This window comes from Lasioglossum baleicum, chromosome 12, assembly GCF_051020765.1.
Source record: "Lasioglossum baleicum chromosome 12, iyLasBale1, whole genome shotgun sequence".
Lineage (NCBI taxonomy): Eukaryota > Metazoa > Arthropoda > Insecta > Hymenoptera > Halictidae > Lasioglossum > Lasioglossum baleicum.
Window position 1 is genome coordinate 14,004,633 of NC_134940.1, and position 17,003 is coordinate 14,021,635.

Consider the following 17,003-nt stretch of genomic DNA (forward strand, 5'->3'; position numbering starts at 1 on the left):
GACAGCGGATTTTATGCATTTATGACAGAAATGAGTAGATACAATTTCAAACCGTAAAACCATTAGCAAGATTTAAAAATACACTTTCAATCTATTATGCATATCAAGAAAGAAAATAAACTTCCACCATAATTTTATCTGTCTAGTTATAGCATACAAATTTTCGTAACTCCAAACGATTGTTTAGATTGAATGTAATCAAAAAATTTTGAATTATTTTGCTTCAAAAACACTTCAATTACAAAAAATAATTCTTTGACCTATTAAATGTTTTATTAACAGTAGATTGGCAATAGAGAAACAGTGCCATTCGTAATTTTTTGTGAGTTATCGATCATTTTATTTATTGCCCATCATTCTTTTTAGGTGGGAATGGGCGAGACTCCAGCGTTACCAAAAAATCTGTCGGTTGAAGGGGTCGATTTAGTCACCAAGTGTTTACAACATGATCCAAAGAAAAGATTAACTGTGAATGCCTTACTCGCACTACCGTTTGCCCAAGCATACGAAGATGTAAATGCTGATTTAACGGTACCACGTCATCAAATATAATATATCAGTTCGATTCTAGAATCTTTCGGTTAGAAAGAATGGAGAATCTTGTATCATCATTATCACCTGCATCAGGTCAAATATATTGTTGGTTAGTTTAACACGAAAAAGTACTTCTCACCCACCAATTTTCTTACTTTCTCCGAAAATTCTTTTCTGAAAGTTCCTAATAGAATCCCACCAACATTACACATGAAGTAGGTTTTCATTTGATTACGAGAAATGGATTAACTATGTAGTAAAACAATCAGTTATTCAGTATTAGGGCAAGAAAAGACATTTTTCAGTGTAACATTCCAATTGCAGGAGAAAATGGTTTCATAACACATTCACAAATGTATATTAAATTATCTTTCATTTAGATCTAGATTGTATATTTCCTTTCTGTCAAATAATGTACTGAGATTGTTGAACGAACATTATAAAAATTGTACATAGAATAAAATAGTAGCAGAAGATGGTGTCACAATAGTGTTTATTTTTGCACAAGGAAACATACACATGATACAACATACTTTCAATTAATTAATTACAGAGGTATGCCGTGTATACTTTCCGTATAGACGGAAAGCGATATGTGCTTACGAGTTTAATAATTAGACTGCGGATTTTATGCGCTCGTGACAAAATGAATCAGGTGGAACTTAAAACAGTAGAAGGATTACAAGAATTTAAGAGTATCAACGTATTATTTTCAATTCGTTACAATTATGGAAGAACGAACTTTCATGCAGGGAATTTTTCGTTTTGCATAAAGATTCGCAGTCTATTAATAACCGTTAAATATATTGATTACGAAGACGACTATTTTGCGAACAATCTGTTTTGTTGCGATTCTGAGATTATCTATAATATTGTTGTCACATGTATTAATAGCCTATAATTTCATTGTAATAACAGTAGTCTTCGTTCAATATAATGTTTGAAATAAAGTTCAGCTGAACTTTCGAATACAGACTACTTTAGTTCAGTCACCATTAGTATATAAGCAATTCTATCTTACGAGGACACGTCCTATTCGATAAAATCATCGCTATGATGGCTTTCGCCTGATATGCGTGATATTCTTGGCCGCAGAGGTGCAATCGCAATAATGCGATACGTATATATAAGTACTTCTATTTTATCTTAAAACTAATAGGTATTTGCATCTTACAATTAATATACAGAACACCTTCGTATATCATACATACAAATATTCTTACATACGTAAACACTACTTGATATGTGCGTTACATCTGTGAATGTTTGTATAGCTGCATATACTCTCTTACATATATAACTTTATTAGATAACAATATATATAAGAACTCGCCGCAATTCCCCGTGTTTAGTTAATGATCCATTCTATATAGCTAATAGATAAAGCAGTTTCTCGTAGTTAGACTCTGAATAGAAAACCCTTCTGATTATATTAATTAAATACTCAATTAACTCATCGCGTAACGATAATATAGATGAAACTTTTTTACGCTTTTGCGTGTGGGAACATTTCGAAAATCGATGACATTTATATATATTACGGTTGTCTGTACAGTGGAAGTAGTATACAACAAATTTTTAACGAACAACGTTGTAAAATATGGATAATATTAACAAATGCACTTTACATATGATTGTGACTCTAATCAGTTATATAAATTACAGGTACAGACAAGATATATGGCAGATCCATTAACATTCATACAACGAAATCATGTTAAATGTTTTCCATACATTATTCATTACTCAAACACAAGAAAATGTATCAAGCAGCCAGTTGGGTCTTGATTGTTTAAAGGTGAGCCGTGTAACAGAAAATCTTTCATGCAACAAAATCATTTTAAATGTTTTTCCACACATTATTGATTACTGAAACAGAAGTAAATGTATCAGAAGTCTTGATTATTTAAACCGTTTAATGTGGAAAAATGGTGCAAGTCAAAATAGCTAATCATTGGATAAAATGAGGAATTATATAAACTTAAATATTACAAGAAGAATATTCAAGGCAATATGGGAATATATAAAATGTATATAAAAACGAATTTCGAATTCTAGAATAATTTCAGTGACTGAATTGAACTGAGTTTTTGACTCCACCGTTCTCAATTACAAAGAGAATGATTAGGGAATGATCGGGAATGATCTACCCCATATTTTGTCTGTTCTAGCGCCGACTGATAAAACCTGTTATAGTTTCTCGAGGGACAGACGAATCGTTTTCAATGTTGACAGAATTCGGTACTTAGTGAAGTAGCTTTAGTTACAGTAGTTATTAGACGTAGAAGATTAAAGTGATAGACAGATAGAGCTATCGTCAACGTTCGCCGGTCTATTGAGAAGGGCGAACCGCTGACCTACCTAAGAATTGGACAAGAGTTTACTGTGCGGGCGCCAACACACGAACGATTGGCCACATTTAAATGTGTTGCGACAGACGAGGTCCGTGCGCTAGAAATCTCTTCTCTATCTAACAAGGTTAATTTTATCAGCCTCTATGCATGTATCCCGTCTCGTCGTTGCTCTATTGGAGATATTGTGCGAGGAATATCCGCTTCATCGACGCAGAACTTTTCAAAATGAACGACAACTTTAAAAAAACGGGAACGTATAGATTTACACCTAAAATTCGTCACGAATCGCATACCGCTTACAAAATCTGGATACTTATATTACGAAACTATAAATTAACCCCTTGCCGTACCACTTTCCCTACAGTTACAGTGATTAAAACCCCTTTATCCCCAAAAATGTCGTAGAAGAGAAAAGAAAATTATATTTTTCATGTGGCTACATTTGTTTTAATGCTTAAATTATTATTTCGTAAAAAGAACCGCGTAATGTTCATATTTGTTAGACTTTGTTAAAATCATCATCACGAGTCTGACTCGTTAAAATACTGCAAGGGGTTAATGATCGGCAAATGCATTTACAGGTTGCCTGAAAAGATACTCTTAAACAATGCAACATACATGTACAGGGTGTATAAATAAAGTAATGGTTTTGTAATGGTTAAGAAACTTGCTGCAAAATTGTTTATAACAACGAAAATTGTTGGTAAAACTCCTTTCAAACTTTTTCTCTTCTGGATGAGTAGAAGGTATTGATGTAAAGACAAACTTTAACAAAACAATTTTCTATGTTATAAACAATTTTGCGGCAAGTTTCTCTTACAAATGCCCACCGATCCAGAGGTGTAGATTCACCCCTACGACGGATGACATTTTTATACACCCTGTACCTCGCATAACATAATTAAATGGATGTCCAGTAGAAGAGCGTATGTTACATTTCATGATACTTAGAGAAAGATTTAAGAACGATTCGTTGCTCCATGCGGCAATTAGAGGGTCACTGTTCATTCTATTCTTCTGTCCAGTTCCCGATCTCTAGTGCCATTGTCGAGTACCAAAAGCTTTGTTCAAGCGATCTGAACATTATTCGCACTCGTTTGATAAGAAAATCTATTTGAGAAAATTCGTAACGCGCGTCCTTCTTCAAGACACTCATTTAAGTAACCCCAGGACGCTTGGGGGAGGATTAAGAAACGTTCACAGAACTTGAAACGTTAATTTTTGTTTTCTAAAGGAATTTCTGTAGAAAGTTAACAATGGTGTGTTTATACAGTCCCAGAAATGTTACAATTTCTTGAAAAGGTATCACCCCTTCAAGGAAGTCCAACATTTTTTGGGGCACCCTGTATAATCGAACGCACATCCGACATGTCGCGCTAATCTTCCACTTACGTTTGCATAGAAAGGCGAGACTGACAAAGATTCTAGGATGTTGTTGGTTTCTAAAAACCAAGTTCGAAATCTATCTTAAACTGAGTAGTATAAAAGTTAGGTCTGACTTAAGTATGTACGCATACCCAGTGCTTTTAGGTCCATCTTAGATGTGATTCGCATAATTCAGACCTGACCAAACCTAACTGAAGCCAAACCCACACCAACACGAACATCTGAAATTGGCATGAATTTCGCTTGAATTAGATTAGAGTGTGGCTTGATTAACGTATAAGAAATACGTTCAAACGATATGATACTTTTAGGCTTATCCTAGCATGGTTCAGACCTAATCCAGACCTAGGAGTTAGATTGAATATGTAAACGTACTCGGCATGTTCGAAGAACACTGAAGTTACATCTAGACTGAACTTAAATCTTATCCAAAATAATCTCCTACTAAAATATTTTGACTTGGATCGAGTTACTTTCTAGTTTAAGATATTGAATTGTGTTCTTCAATTCAACTTCTAGTCTTTGGGATTTGCCTAGAACAGGCCTGGGCAACTCTCCCTACTCCTGGGTCCTCCTCACCAAATTCGTGTAAGGGTAATATGAAATACAGTTGAACCTCTTTAACTCGGAAACCTCTATAAAGAAGAAAATTTAATCGGTATACCGGTAGTGGGTGTGGTGAAGCGACAGTGGGAAAGAAATTGCCCGGACCTGGCCTAGATCATGTTGAATAGTGCGATCAAACTTTAAAGTATAGATAGTTCAACCATATCCTAATACATAGTAACAAATTGGCGTAAAACATTAATACTAATTACTAGACTGCAGATCGTTATGCAGTTGTAGCAAAATTGAGTAGATGAAATTCAACATTGACAGAAAATTTCAAAAATTGAAGATGTCAATATATGATTTCTCTTGAAGAAATAATATTCATTTAGTTTCTACTTCTTGCAATCGATGCAGACAATTTTTATTTTGCACAAAGATCCGCAGTCTATTAATTACTAAACTGCGGAAGTTTATGCAATTCGCAATTTTTCGAGACGATTTTTAAGAGAAGAAGGAACCAAATAAAATATTATTTTCAATAATAGTAGCCTTTGTATATGTGGAACATATCAAAATTTGACTAAATTCTGTCGATGGATATATTCTGGCATTTTTTGAAAATTTTCTGAAGCCATAAATGCATAAAGATCCGCGATCCACTAATTACATATAGCAACGATAACGAACGATGCGGAAGTATGATCGTTCACTTTCAGAGGAAAGGAACTTCCAGCGCTCGGACATTTAATGTTCGAGGACTTTGACTAGGGTTTTACAATGGACCGATCGATCTATATTGCCTACTACACGCTGCGACTTAAACAATTTTGTCTCTGTTAGTCGAACTCGATCGTTTGTTAGTTGTACGTCCGTTGTTTAAGAAAGGGTAACGAGATTATAGCGTCCGTTATGAGGAGATAGCGACTGAATCAATTCAGGATCATTGTCATGTAGTTCTTCGAGGATACAACGACTATATTATAGCAATAAATTGAGGTATCGATGAATAGATCTTTGACGATTACGATGTACAAACTAGTATAAACGCGTATTTATTAACGAAACTATAACAGTTAGAGAAAAATTGTTCCGCGTAGCGTCGAACAGCAAAATGAAACTTTTCTGAAAAATTGCTTTGACTTTTTATATGCAGTATTCATTTAAAAACAATATTCTTAATTATTGTACTTTCCTCAAGGTAAAAATTCATCCCATTTACTATTTTTATATACTGTTACAACGACTGTTAATCGTTTATAGGCAAAATGTTATACTAGGATCTTTTATGCAATCCTCTATCGAGGTTTACTGTAGAACTTAAGGACATTAATTCCAGAATTAGTAGAATAGCTTATTTTTGTTCAGTATAAAATACCTGCACCCCTAATTTTTCTCCAACTGTTCTAATTTCTAGTTCTTCCGTACACGTAATTATTAGTCTATTCTTCAGGTTACATACTGAACAATTGCACACTTTAACAAATACGTTCGGAAAAATGAGTTTTTCCGAACAATTTTGTTTTTATCACATCGTCTTTTACATATCGAAATAATGAAAACAGCGTATATTCAATGTGGTATGTACGACCAGTGGTGAGATATTGTGCAAGATTTATACTACAGTAAAGTAAAATTCTCTATAGATAAAGATAAATAAAGATGGTTTACCCATTTTCGAGTAAAATGAAAGAAGAGATTTGTCACCACTGGGTACGACTTTCCTTATACAATTCGTGCACCAAAGTCGCCAGATTCAGATTTGTGTGCCTACTCTACCTTCCCCTTCTACTGGTAACTTTTTCCTCTCAGTTCGTGCTCCCTCCCCTCATCTGGCGACACTGGTATTCACATAATTTCCTTCTAAAACACGGTACATAAATGTCTTTTCATAAAACTGATCAAAACAACAGTCTCCTTACAAGGGTAGCTATAAATATAAATATAAATATAAATATAAATATAAATATACATAATAAATAGACTGCGGATCTTTATACAAAATAAAAATTTCCTATCTGAATTGCAACAAACCAGAGTGAAATAATATGTTTAATAGGCTGAAAATAATACAACAGAACTTTGTAATTCTTCTGATAGTTTTGCTGTTTTAGATTACACCTACTAATTTTTGTTATAAATGTATAAAATCCGCAGTCTAATAATCAAATAAACAAAGTAGCAAACGTCGATTCGCGTTTACCCCATTACAAAAGGATTTCCACTACTTTCATCGAAAGTGAAGGATATTTACGCCGTAAATTGTACGATGAGATATAAAACCGTAGGCGAAAACACATTTGCCCTAAAAGATCTACTCCCAAATTGGTCAAGATATGCACGATCGTTTTTTTTTTATAGGAAATGGAAGAGATAACAAATCAGCAATGTCTGATGAAGTGTGCGAGCTCTAATTACAAGCAACGGTAACTATTGTATATATATCTCTATAATGTAAACATTTTTCTTAAATTGCTATTTCAACTATGATAAATATTAGATTATTGCATATGAAACATAGTTTTCTACTTTGAAGGATCTTCAGAATCGAACTGTATAACCCACTTGTTTCCACCTTATGATTAACACCTTATCGAAGAAAACACTTCTAATTTAGCACTTCGAATATCTTCGTTTCTATTAATGATCCATATAAATGGTGAAACAGAAAAGTACCTTTTTTGAGTCTATATCACTTAATGGAGCAGATATACATATATGTACTGATAGGTAGACTACTGATCTTTATGGAATTATGGCTCTTGAAAATTTTCGAAAAAGCTAGGATATATAAAATATGACAGAATTTAATTCAATTTAATTCTCATTCATTTCATTTTTATTCATTATTTCAATATTTTTTTCAATTTATTTCAGTTCTGAAAAGGCTACTATGTATCATGGAAAATAAGATTCTATTTGATTCGAGTTTCTCTCTCTCTTAAAGTTCTCAATAATATGTTGTGAAATTACATTATCGATTCTTTGTTTAAACGAGGAAGGAAAACTCACAACCAACCACACATGATGTGTCCAATTTCATCGATCTTCAAATGAACTTGAAAAACAGAAAACACTTTGTGTTTATAAAAGAAAGGGAACTATGTTAAAATCATTCATTTATTGGGTCAGAACATTTAAAAATTCAAAATTATGCATATGCTCTGCAGTTCCTTTTCCCATATACGAAAGTGTTCTTTATTACCGAAGGTAATCCGAAGGTCAACATGTCACGCATACTTGAACTCGATTTTTCTTTAACATTATATTGAAAATATGTGCAATTCGCATGATCTCGACAATGTTTTATGAGAAAATTCTTTATGAGAACGTGTACCTTCTTATGTAGAACAATTGTCTCTACTTATATATTCTTTTTATCATTATCAGAAACGAAAATATACTACGTACTCGAATTAGAGTGAACAGCTTAGTGAATAACGGTAACACTTATAATTTCACGTCATGAAGTAGTCAGTTTGACGCCATGTGGCGTCATTAGTTGATAAGGTGTTAATAGAAATCTTATATATATATATCTATATATGTAACATACAACACGAAATACATGTAATTTTGCAAAGATTAACAAAATTCTCGTAGACCATATAAGTCACCAGTGACTATGTCAATAAATTACGAATAGTTTGTATCATGTATGTATACCTATCTGAAGCACTAATCACCATACTTAAATGGAAAGCTTCCTAATCTACATGTCCCACCAGTGGCCACCTTTTAGAATTAGTAAAACAATTTGTACAACGCATAGAAAGCTTTTTAACCTACACGACCCATCTACGGCTGTGTCCTTAGAATGAGAAAAACAACATGATAGACGATATGTTACTCCACTTACGTTCGTTTTCCCGAAACTAATAATGAGATCATGATAGGTATGCTCGACCGCGAGCTATCCTGACTTAATTAATACAAAGCCCTCTTAACGATATGACTGATACGTAGTCATTCTAATATACAATGACTCCCACTAATATTCGGATACTCTTAAAAAGGCGACAACATTTTTAATATTGGACCATGCGATTTGAATTTTTTTCAGAAGTTACAGAACAATTGATTTGCTACACAGTGTGACAAAAAATTTTGTGAACAATTCCAAATTGTCGGAATTGCAAACGCAAACTGGTCGTTCTGCAAGTCCGTTCTTTCGTGGGATAGAGAATAATTGCAATTTTTGAAAAAATTTTTCTTCGTATCGTGTAGTAAACTAGTTGCTCTAACTTCTCAAAAAAGTTCGAATCGTATGGTCCAATATTAAAAAAGTTATTTTTTTTTTTGGAGCGTCCGAATATTAATAGGACTGACTGTAATTGATCGAGTCATCGATTGCAACCAGAAATATAATCTTCAATTGTTAATCACCCGTTCGAATTCTATAACATCGTAATATATTTATATATATTATATGTATATACGTATTAACTGTCAATTAGATTAAACTTTTGATCAACAGTACTATGAACATATATTTGTATAACGCGTTCCGTTTAAAAATAAAATTCGAACGACAGAAACGGAAATTTCATATACTCTCCAACCTAACGATACTTTCTAATGGTACTTTCATTGATATGTTTGAATTTTGTATGTCGTCTTATCGTTAACATCAGATGATTGCATAAGTTCGTGTCCGATTTTCATGAATGTCGAAAATCGTACAGTAGTCACCATTCTTTTCTAATTGTAGAAAAGAGTCTACAATTAGAAAAGAATGTGGTGACTATATAATTGATTAATGAAGCTCTTCAAGATTTAACCATTGAATTTTATTTTCAAATCGGGCACGAACTTGTGCAGTCATCTAATACCATCCCGATATGCTTATCAGTATTCTGTTACTTTCGTTCGTAGTGAGGGAGATTCGCGGTACTGTTTTATCATTGGTGTAGTGCATGTTTCAACATAGTTGCTATGTCCCGCAAATTCTGTTCAAGCGTTTGCGCAAATCTCATCGCGTTTGTATCACCGTCGCTGTGGAAAGCGGATACCGAGAATATGAAGCCGTTGTTCCTGATGTTGTAAGCGCATCCATAACCATCCGGAACTACTGGGCCGTATCCTACGATTGCGTCGTTCTTCGTAGTTACCTGAAAATAGGACAATTTCAGTTAGGGGAGCCAAGAACAGGTCATGTTATTATCCTGATGCATAAGGCCTCCTATATTCCATTCGTCAGGAACACGAACTTGTGCCCTGGTAGCATTTATGGTTGGCCAACGACTGGGATATGGTTGGTGGTTTTGTCTACAAATCCCCAACACAGGCGTATTTGCATTATTACAAATTACGAGGCGTAATTTGCATTATTGAGCAGCATGTAGTGGCAGCTTTATGAAAATAGCTGCACGCGCAGCTGTGTGCTTTCGAATAATGCAAATTACGTTGCATGATTGAAGATTATATTTCTCGTTGCAATCCATGACTCGAACAATCGTACATATTAGGCGGACTACGTATCAGTCATGTCGTTTAAAGGGCTTTTTATTAATTAAGAGGGTAGACTAGTTTCTAGGATTTCAAATGCAAAGGTGGGGGTTTTTTAAACGTGTTTAAACAATCATTAAAGACGAAAAAACACCACTTTGCACCACAATTTTTGAGGATATTTTGAATTTATCTCAAAAAATAAGGGTGCAGCGGAAAATCGAACTATACCACCCGATAGAGCAGACTTTTATCTTGATAAATCACCCTTTCAAGTTTGCAACTTTGACGTTTTTTTTCGAACCACAAAGCAAAATATCTTCGCTCCAGTGGCGCTCACCACTAACGCGGTCTCAACATAAATTGGCCAACTCATGTCGGGCGAAGATATTTTTGAGCTAACGGCTACCTGTGTACCAAATTTCAGCTTTCTATCTCTTCTGTGTTTCGAGATTTTTCATAAATAGTTAGAGAGGACAGAAACTGGCAATTATATATTGCATATAGATACAACGTGATAATAAACACTGATTTATTATTAATCACGATTACCAACCTGCGACGTTGAAAGAGTAAAATGATTGACGATTGCATAAGCGTCGTCGGTGAAGATACCAGGGACCGGTTCCCCAGCCTCTTTCGCGGCGTAATGCAGCCCCATTAAATGGTTGTCAATTCCTTGTCCATTTATGTTGTCATTCATTTCTTTAGTCTGCCTCTGCACCGCCAAATCGAATAACTCCTTCAGCCTCTCTTGCTGCAAAACGAACGAAACGGAATCGTTTCAATTACGATTCAAACCGGAATCTTACCAAATAATGACCATGAATTTCGTAATACACGTAGAAAGATACATTCTCCAGATCATTCTGTTACACGAATTGGTAAGTGTAGAAAGAAGATAATTCGAAATTCTCAAAAAGAAAAGCATTGGAGGAAATGTTGTTTTCACATAGTTTGGTAGACACAATAATCCATGCAACTTTCGTTTCATCTTTTGTTTAATATCGTTTGTTGTTCTTGAGATATTTTACGAAGAAGAATATTTATTTCAAGGGCTTTCACCCCTTTAATGCGAGAAGTATCACAAAAAAAGAGGGTTGTGTGAGGCATAATTTACTCTATTTGTGGGCAAAGTTTCATAATTTTTTTAATGCAAATTCTGTCATTCGGTAAAACCGAATGGGGCCACTTTCAAAGTGAAAATTTGTATCATTCTATTAACCAGTTAATTTTCTTTTTACGAAATCTTTGTGATTTTAAATATATTTGTTACAATTTGCTTCAGAATGAAAAGATAACGTAAAAATGTAAACATTAAAATTGCTAGCTGGATTTTTCTCGCAAATGGAGTTAGGCAGCTTTCAAAATAAACGGCTCATATCGTGGCGACTATCTCTTGCACTAATTAATTTTAATGCGTTCCCCAAATTTTCTGTAGCAGTGATCGAGCGATCTAGCCATGGGGGCGGAGTGTAAGCTCGTTAGGGTAGAAAACTACACACACGGAGGGAGTCAATTTCATTATCGTGCATTTTCGATGAACATCGACGTAATTGCGGAGAACGGGCCGACTGAAATAACATCGTGATAAACGAGAAACAACAGCCGAGCTCGTTGCGGTACTTCCCAAACGAGGGTGGTCTACGGAAAGAAAGCAAACGGAAAAGCCCCATGAAGGTAGCCCCGAGGCCACTCGAGTATCGCACAAACATTAGAACAGGGAGAACGTGCACGGCCTGCCGTAATTGATTGCCTTTTTTCGAGAGTTTTTCTTTCGTTTATCATTTCGTTTTCTTCCTTTACCGTCTAGTTTCTCTCGGCCCTTTTCAGGATCCGCGTTTAGATTCTCGGTTTTCCGTTTTTGGAACTACTGTACACACACAAGTACTTTAATTTAAGGCACATCAAGGAAGTTCCTGCACTTACGGTGGATCCAAGAAGTATTCGAACACCAAATTTCCGATTCTCGAGAAGTTGTCAATATTTGAACGCTGATAATCTCGTTAAAAAATATATGATAACTTTTATTAATATTCGGATCCTCGTGAAAAATCAATAACCTTTTTTCATATTGGACCATACAACTTGGATTTCTTCGAGAAGTTAGAACAATTTGTTTACTACATGCCGTGAAGAAAAATATTGAAAGTTGTTGTTTACAACTTTTTTATATGTTGACCTATATGAAAAATTTTTTTAATACATCTTGTGGATCTGCAACAATTATGCATATTCGAAAAATTTCATCAGAATTGGTTGATGCGGGGAAAAACGGCTGGCATTGAAAAATGTAAGTACAGACCGGAAACCATGAAAACCAGCAATTTCAACCATCTTCAAACTTTGTAGTATATTGCAATATTATATTGTTATATTCTTGATATTGTATTGTTATGTTTTGATGAAATTTTGGAATATGTACAATTGACACAGGTCTACAAAACGTATTTTTTAAATTTTCAATACAGACCTATATAAAAAAGTTTGCAAACAACAATTAGTTAAATATAGGCAATTTTTCGGGAATCGGGTATTTAACGTTTAACACTAAACCTAACGATCATCAAAAGTGACTGATATAGTATTAAATATAGTATTAAAAAAATATAACCAGATTAAATTAATTTATATTCTGTGCGATTTTTACTATAATGTATACTGGAGTAAAAAAGTATATTCAATAAATAACCATGAAAACACTTTCACAATTTTAATAATTGTCAAATAAAAAATCGAAAATGGGTCATTTGACCCCTCGTGGTAGGTTTAGTGTTAAATACTTGGGATCCTTTGTATTTTCATGTAAATTTTTCCTTGCTACTAAAAATAGACGTCCATGTAATAGATACACGAGTATTTGTAGTAAACAACGGTAAAAATGAGAGAGAGTGGTATGCATATAAAGATACATAAATGTCTTGTTGAATTGTTATTTGTTATTGTTTTTAGGAAAGCTGCATTTCCAGTTTCTGTTGTTTCTTTTTGGGAGTGTTGACAGTGTTATCGTTGTTTCAATTCATATTTTCTTTATTTCGGGGTTACCTTTGTTAGTTTGATCCTTTAAATTCTGTTAATTAGAGAATGAAGTTTATTTTTGAACAGGTTCAACGTGGTTGTTTAGAAATTTTACTGAACCGTTAATTTAAACTGCGTCGTCAATCATTTCGTAATATCAAGAACGTTTTTTCGACCCATTTTGAAATATCAAAATTATCAAATTTTTATTTCGAAAGTCAAATTATTCGACGTTTATATATATAATAATCGTTAAATACAACAGCAAAATTTTCAGTATTTCTTCTAACTCGACGAAAAGTTCCAACGAAGAAAATTATTTTCTTCGTGATTAGAAAAGGGGGATGTTGAAAGTGGTCTTTTGGGTAATTCGGATACCTGAAATATTGATAAGGTGTTATTCTTTAGATACTAATTTTTCTACAACTTTCCCATCATTTAGTATACTGTATATAACACTTATACTTACATGTGTATAATACATAACAGCTTATCAATATTTTAGGTGTCTGAGCTACCCAAAAGAGGCCACTATTTAAGGGGACATTACACTTTCTCGGGTCGGAAAAATTATTTTCGAAAGAATTATTTTAAACATGTTTTCGTCAAAACAACGTTTTTCTAATCGGCGTGCATGATAACTTAAGAACCATTTGACCGATCGTTCTGAAATTCTAATATGTTCTTCTACACAACAATAGCCCCAGTATAGACTAGAATAAATAAGATTGGTTAATTTTTTCCTCAATTTTTAACGTTTTCTTTACGAAGAAAATGCTATTTTTGAGACCGTAACTTTGGAGGTCCACCATTTTGTGAATTTTTGCTTGAGCATAATAATCGTAGTCTATACTGGGGCCATAGTCATACTTTCTCTAAGGAAAACTCTTTTTTTCAAACGTTTCAGTGAGCCGCAATCGTGCATGCCAGCAGAACAAAATTTTCAAAACGACTTCCATGAGGCTGCAGGAAAACCCCTATAAAAACATCATTTACAAAATTATATAAAAATTTTTTCTTGTATTTGAAGACTTAAGATATATGTCAAAAAAATTACGGACTCGAAAAATGTTTTTTCATTACTTTATCAGTCGCATAAAAATTATTCAAATTTTCGACCGAGAAAGAAAATGTTCCCTTAACATCTTCCTTTTGATCAGTGTCGCCACATCAGGGGAATTGACTCGGATCGAGGGGAATACGATTATTACGTCACGTCGCAGACGCAACGCGAATTGGGTGCGCACAGCACGTCACTTGACCGATCCGTGGTGAAAGCGTGGGGATGTTCGCCGCGGGAAAGTGGGGGAATAAAGTCGTAGAAGGGGAAGAGTGGAGTGGGAGACAGATCTCAATCTGGTGTCACTGCTTTGGACATGTTGTTCTGTGTGTACTTCTGTTGGGTCACGTTCATTGGCTACGCAAACGCAAAGATTTCTACGAAATACAGCCAAGTTGCAGTTACACTGTAAATGGTGAACTGAACTCTTTTGGTGCCTTTGTCGGGGGTGTTGCTCTGCTCTTGAGTTTCCGGATCCCCTTGGCACATTGCCTTCGCCCACGTTAAAGCTTCCGGACTGGCAGCCCTGATGCAGTCCACTCTTCCTAGAGCAAATCTTCTGATGCCTGCGCTTTCGTATGTAGCTACCAGTTTTCCGTGTAATCTACACAAAATGAAGCTGTTACAGACTAACTGACAATTACATTACGAGGATTTATGCAAAGTAAACATTTTCTACATTAATTCTACGAAATATTAGGTTGTTGCATATGAAATGTCCGATTTTTGGCAGTGACATTCAACAAACGCAATATTGTACCCAATGTATTCTATCTACGGGGTGTCCCACGTAACACTTATCTTAATTAATGCTTGCTATAATCGGACAAAAAAATATTTCAGACAAAAGTGCTTTCTTCTTTCCATCATTTTAACACTAACGGTATCGAGTCCATAAAGCAACTGATATATACGATGTTTTATAAAAAAATACAGGATTATGTCGACTGTTTTTGTAATTTCGCAATTGTACAATTTAAAGTTTTGAAATCATTCATGTGTGTTATAGAATCACGTGTCGACTAACTTTATCAGAACTGTTTATTGCAAGCACTTACTTGAAATATGTAAGTTGCAGTGCTAATTGTATGTAAACGTCCGGACTGATCCTGCAAGATTTAACAAACTCCTTCGAGTAGTCCTCGAACCACAAAATACATAGATCCAAGTCCTCCACCAAGCTACGCGATGATAACAAAGAGAAAAATATTAGATAAATTGTTTTTTTTCATAAGGATAATTAGACTGCGGATTTTTATGCATTTATGAAGAAATTGGCTGGGTCAAATATAAAACAGTAAAAGATTAGAAAGATCCAAGAATATTGTTGTTTTCAATGTAAAAAATGTATTAAGGGATAAAGTGAATTTTTATTTAACTTCTGCTGCCCAAAATCGTTGCAAAGTATTTCTATTTTGCATACAGATCCGCAGTCTAGTCGTAATTTTTGAGATTGTAGGCTTTTATATTATAAATTACGATATTTACTACACGTAGAATATCAACAACAGGAAACGATAAACAATTTTTCGTAACAGACGTGGTAGGTCATCGTTGAAATTCAGATTAGATAGATAATTAAATTTAATTGGTTGGGACCAAATGATTAATAGTCATTAGGGGAGTAGGAAAAGCCGGAAGTGTACCACGTCCATGCGATGATTAATCCGCGTACGGCGGATGGTTTAACGATCAGTTGCGTGATGGGATATACTATCCACTTTGACCCCATATATTTCACCTCATACTTGTATAACGTAGTTATACAATTGTATTTTTTAGTAACAGTTTTCTTTTAAATTGGCAGGAGAACAGAATAAACACAATTTCATTTCATAGCATTGTAGCATTTTTAAATTAAAATTTAAAGATAAAATTAAGATATTTATTCAATAACATAGTTTCCATTTTTCCATTTCTATCACTTTTTGCCATATTTTAGGTAACTTATCATTAGACAGCGGATTTTATGCATTTATGACAAAGATGAATAAGTATAATTTAAAACAGTAAAAATATTAGAAGAATTTAAAAATACTGTTAAATCATTTTCAACCTATTGAACATATTAAGAAAGAAAATAAATGTCCATTTCACTCCAGTTTGTTGCAAATCAGGTAGACAATTTTTATTTTGCATAAAGATCCGTTGTCTACTTATTATGTTACTGAATAAACCTATGAATAAAGATCGTTTAAAGATCTTTTTTATCTTTAAATTTTAATCGACAGAAATGTTATATTAAATCAGGACTACTTACGAGTCGAAGGTCGTCATAGCGTCTCTAATGTGATTGAGACTTTGTTCGGATAAGTGCCATTCGAGTTTTTCAGGTGCAGGTAAATGAGATGGTACAGCATTTTCATCTGGCGGAGGCATCGCGTCTACTTTCTCTGTCAAATCTTCGAACGCCTTAAAAATCGCTGACGCTTCGCCAGCTGAATGCTCGTAATTCAGTCCCCACATTCCATCCTTCGATAAATCGATATAAATTACATGTAGTATGTATAAATTTTACAAAAGATTATGAAGACAGATTATACACACTGAATTTATAGTGTTAAGTACGATTATCAATTTGGTGACATTTTTTTCTTTTGCACAATAATCTAAAATAACATAAAATGGATTTTTTGAACAGTTGAATAATTTTT

At 34.1% G+C, this 17,003-nt stretch overlaps 2 protein-coding genes across 6 annotated transcripts in view; one reads left to right on the top strand and one right to left on the bottom strand.

Moving 5' to 3' along the window:
• Positions 1 to 2,688, top strand: part of Mekk1 (mitogen-activated protein kinase kinase kinase 4) — a 16,548-nt gene extending 13,860 nt beyond the window's left edge. For all 4 annotated transcript variants that reach the window (XM_076435023.1, XM_076435024.1, XM_076435025.1 and 1 more), the window contains one exon: positions 367 to 2,688. In XM_076435023.1, the coding sequence (XP_076291138.1) occupies positions 367 to 552 (186 nt within the window). In that variant the 3' untranslated portion in view covers positions 553 to 2,688. The remainder of the gene's footprint in view (positions 1 to 366) is intronic.
• Vacht (Vesicular acetylcholine transporter) overlaps positions 1,009 to 17,003 on the bottom strand; it is a 130,347-nt gene continuing 114,352 nt past the window's right edge. The window contains exons 9-13 of one of the 2 annotated variants that reach the window (XM_076435028.1): positions 16,610 to 16,821; positions 15,408 to 15,530; positions 14,776 to 14,953; positions 10,828 to 11,028; positions 1,009 to 9,934 (exon numbers count right to left, since the gene is read on the bottom strand). In XM_076435028.1, coding sequence (XP_076291143.1) covers positions 9,725 to 9,934; positions 10,828 to 11,028; positions 14,776 to 14,953; positions 15,408 to 15,530; positions 16,610 to 16,821 — 924 coding nt within the window. In that variant the 3' untranslated portion in view covers positions 1,009 to 9,724. Of the gene's footprint in view, positions 9,935 to 10,827; positions 11,029 to 14,754; positions 14,954 to 15,407; positions 15,531 to 16,609; positions 16,822 to 17,003 lie in introns of both variants that reach the window. The other variant, XM_076435027.1, reaches the window with a different exon arrangement.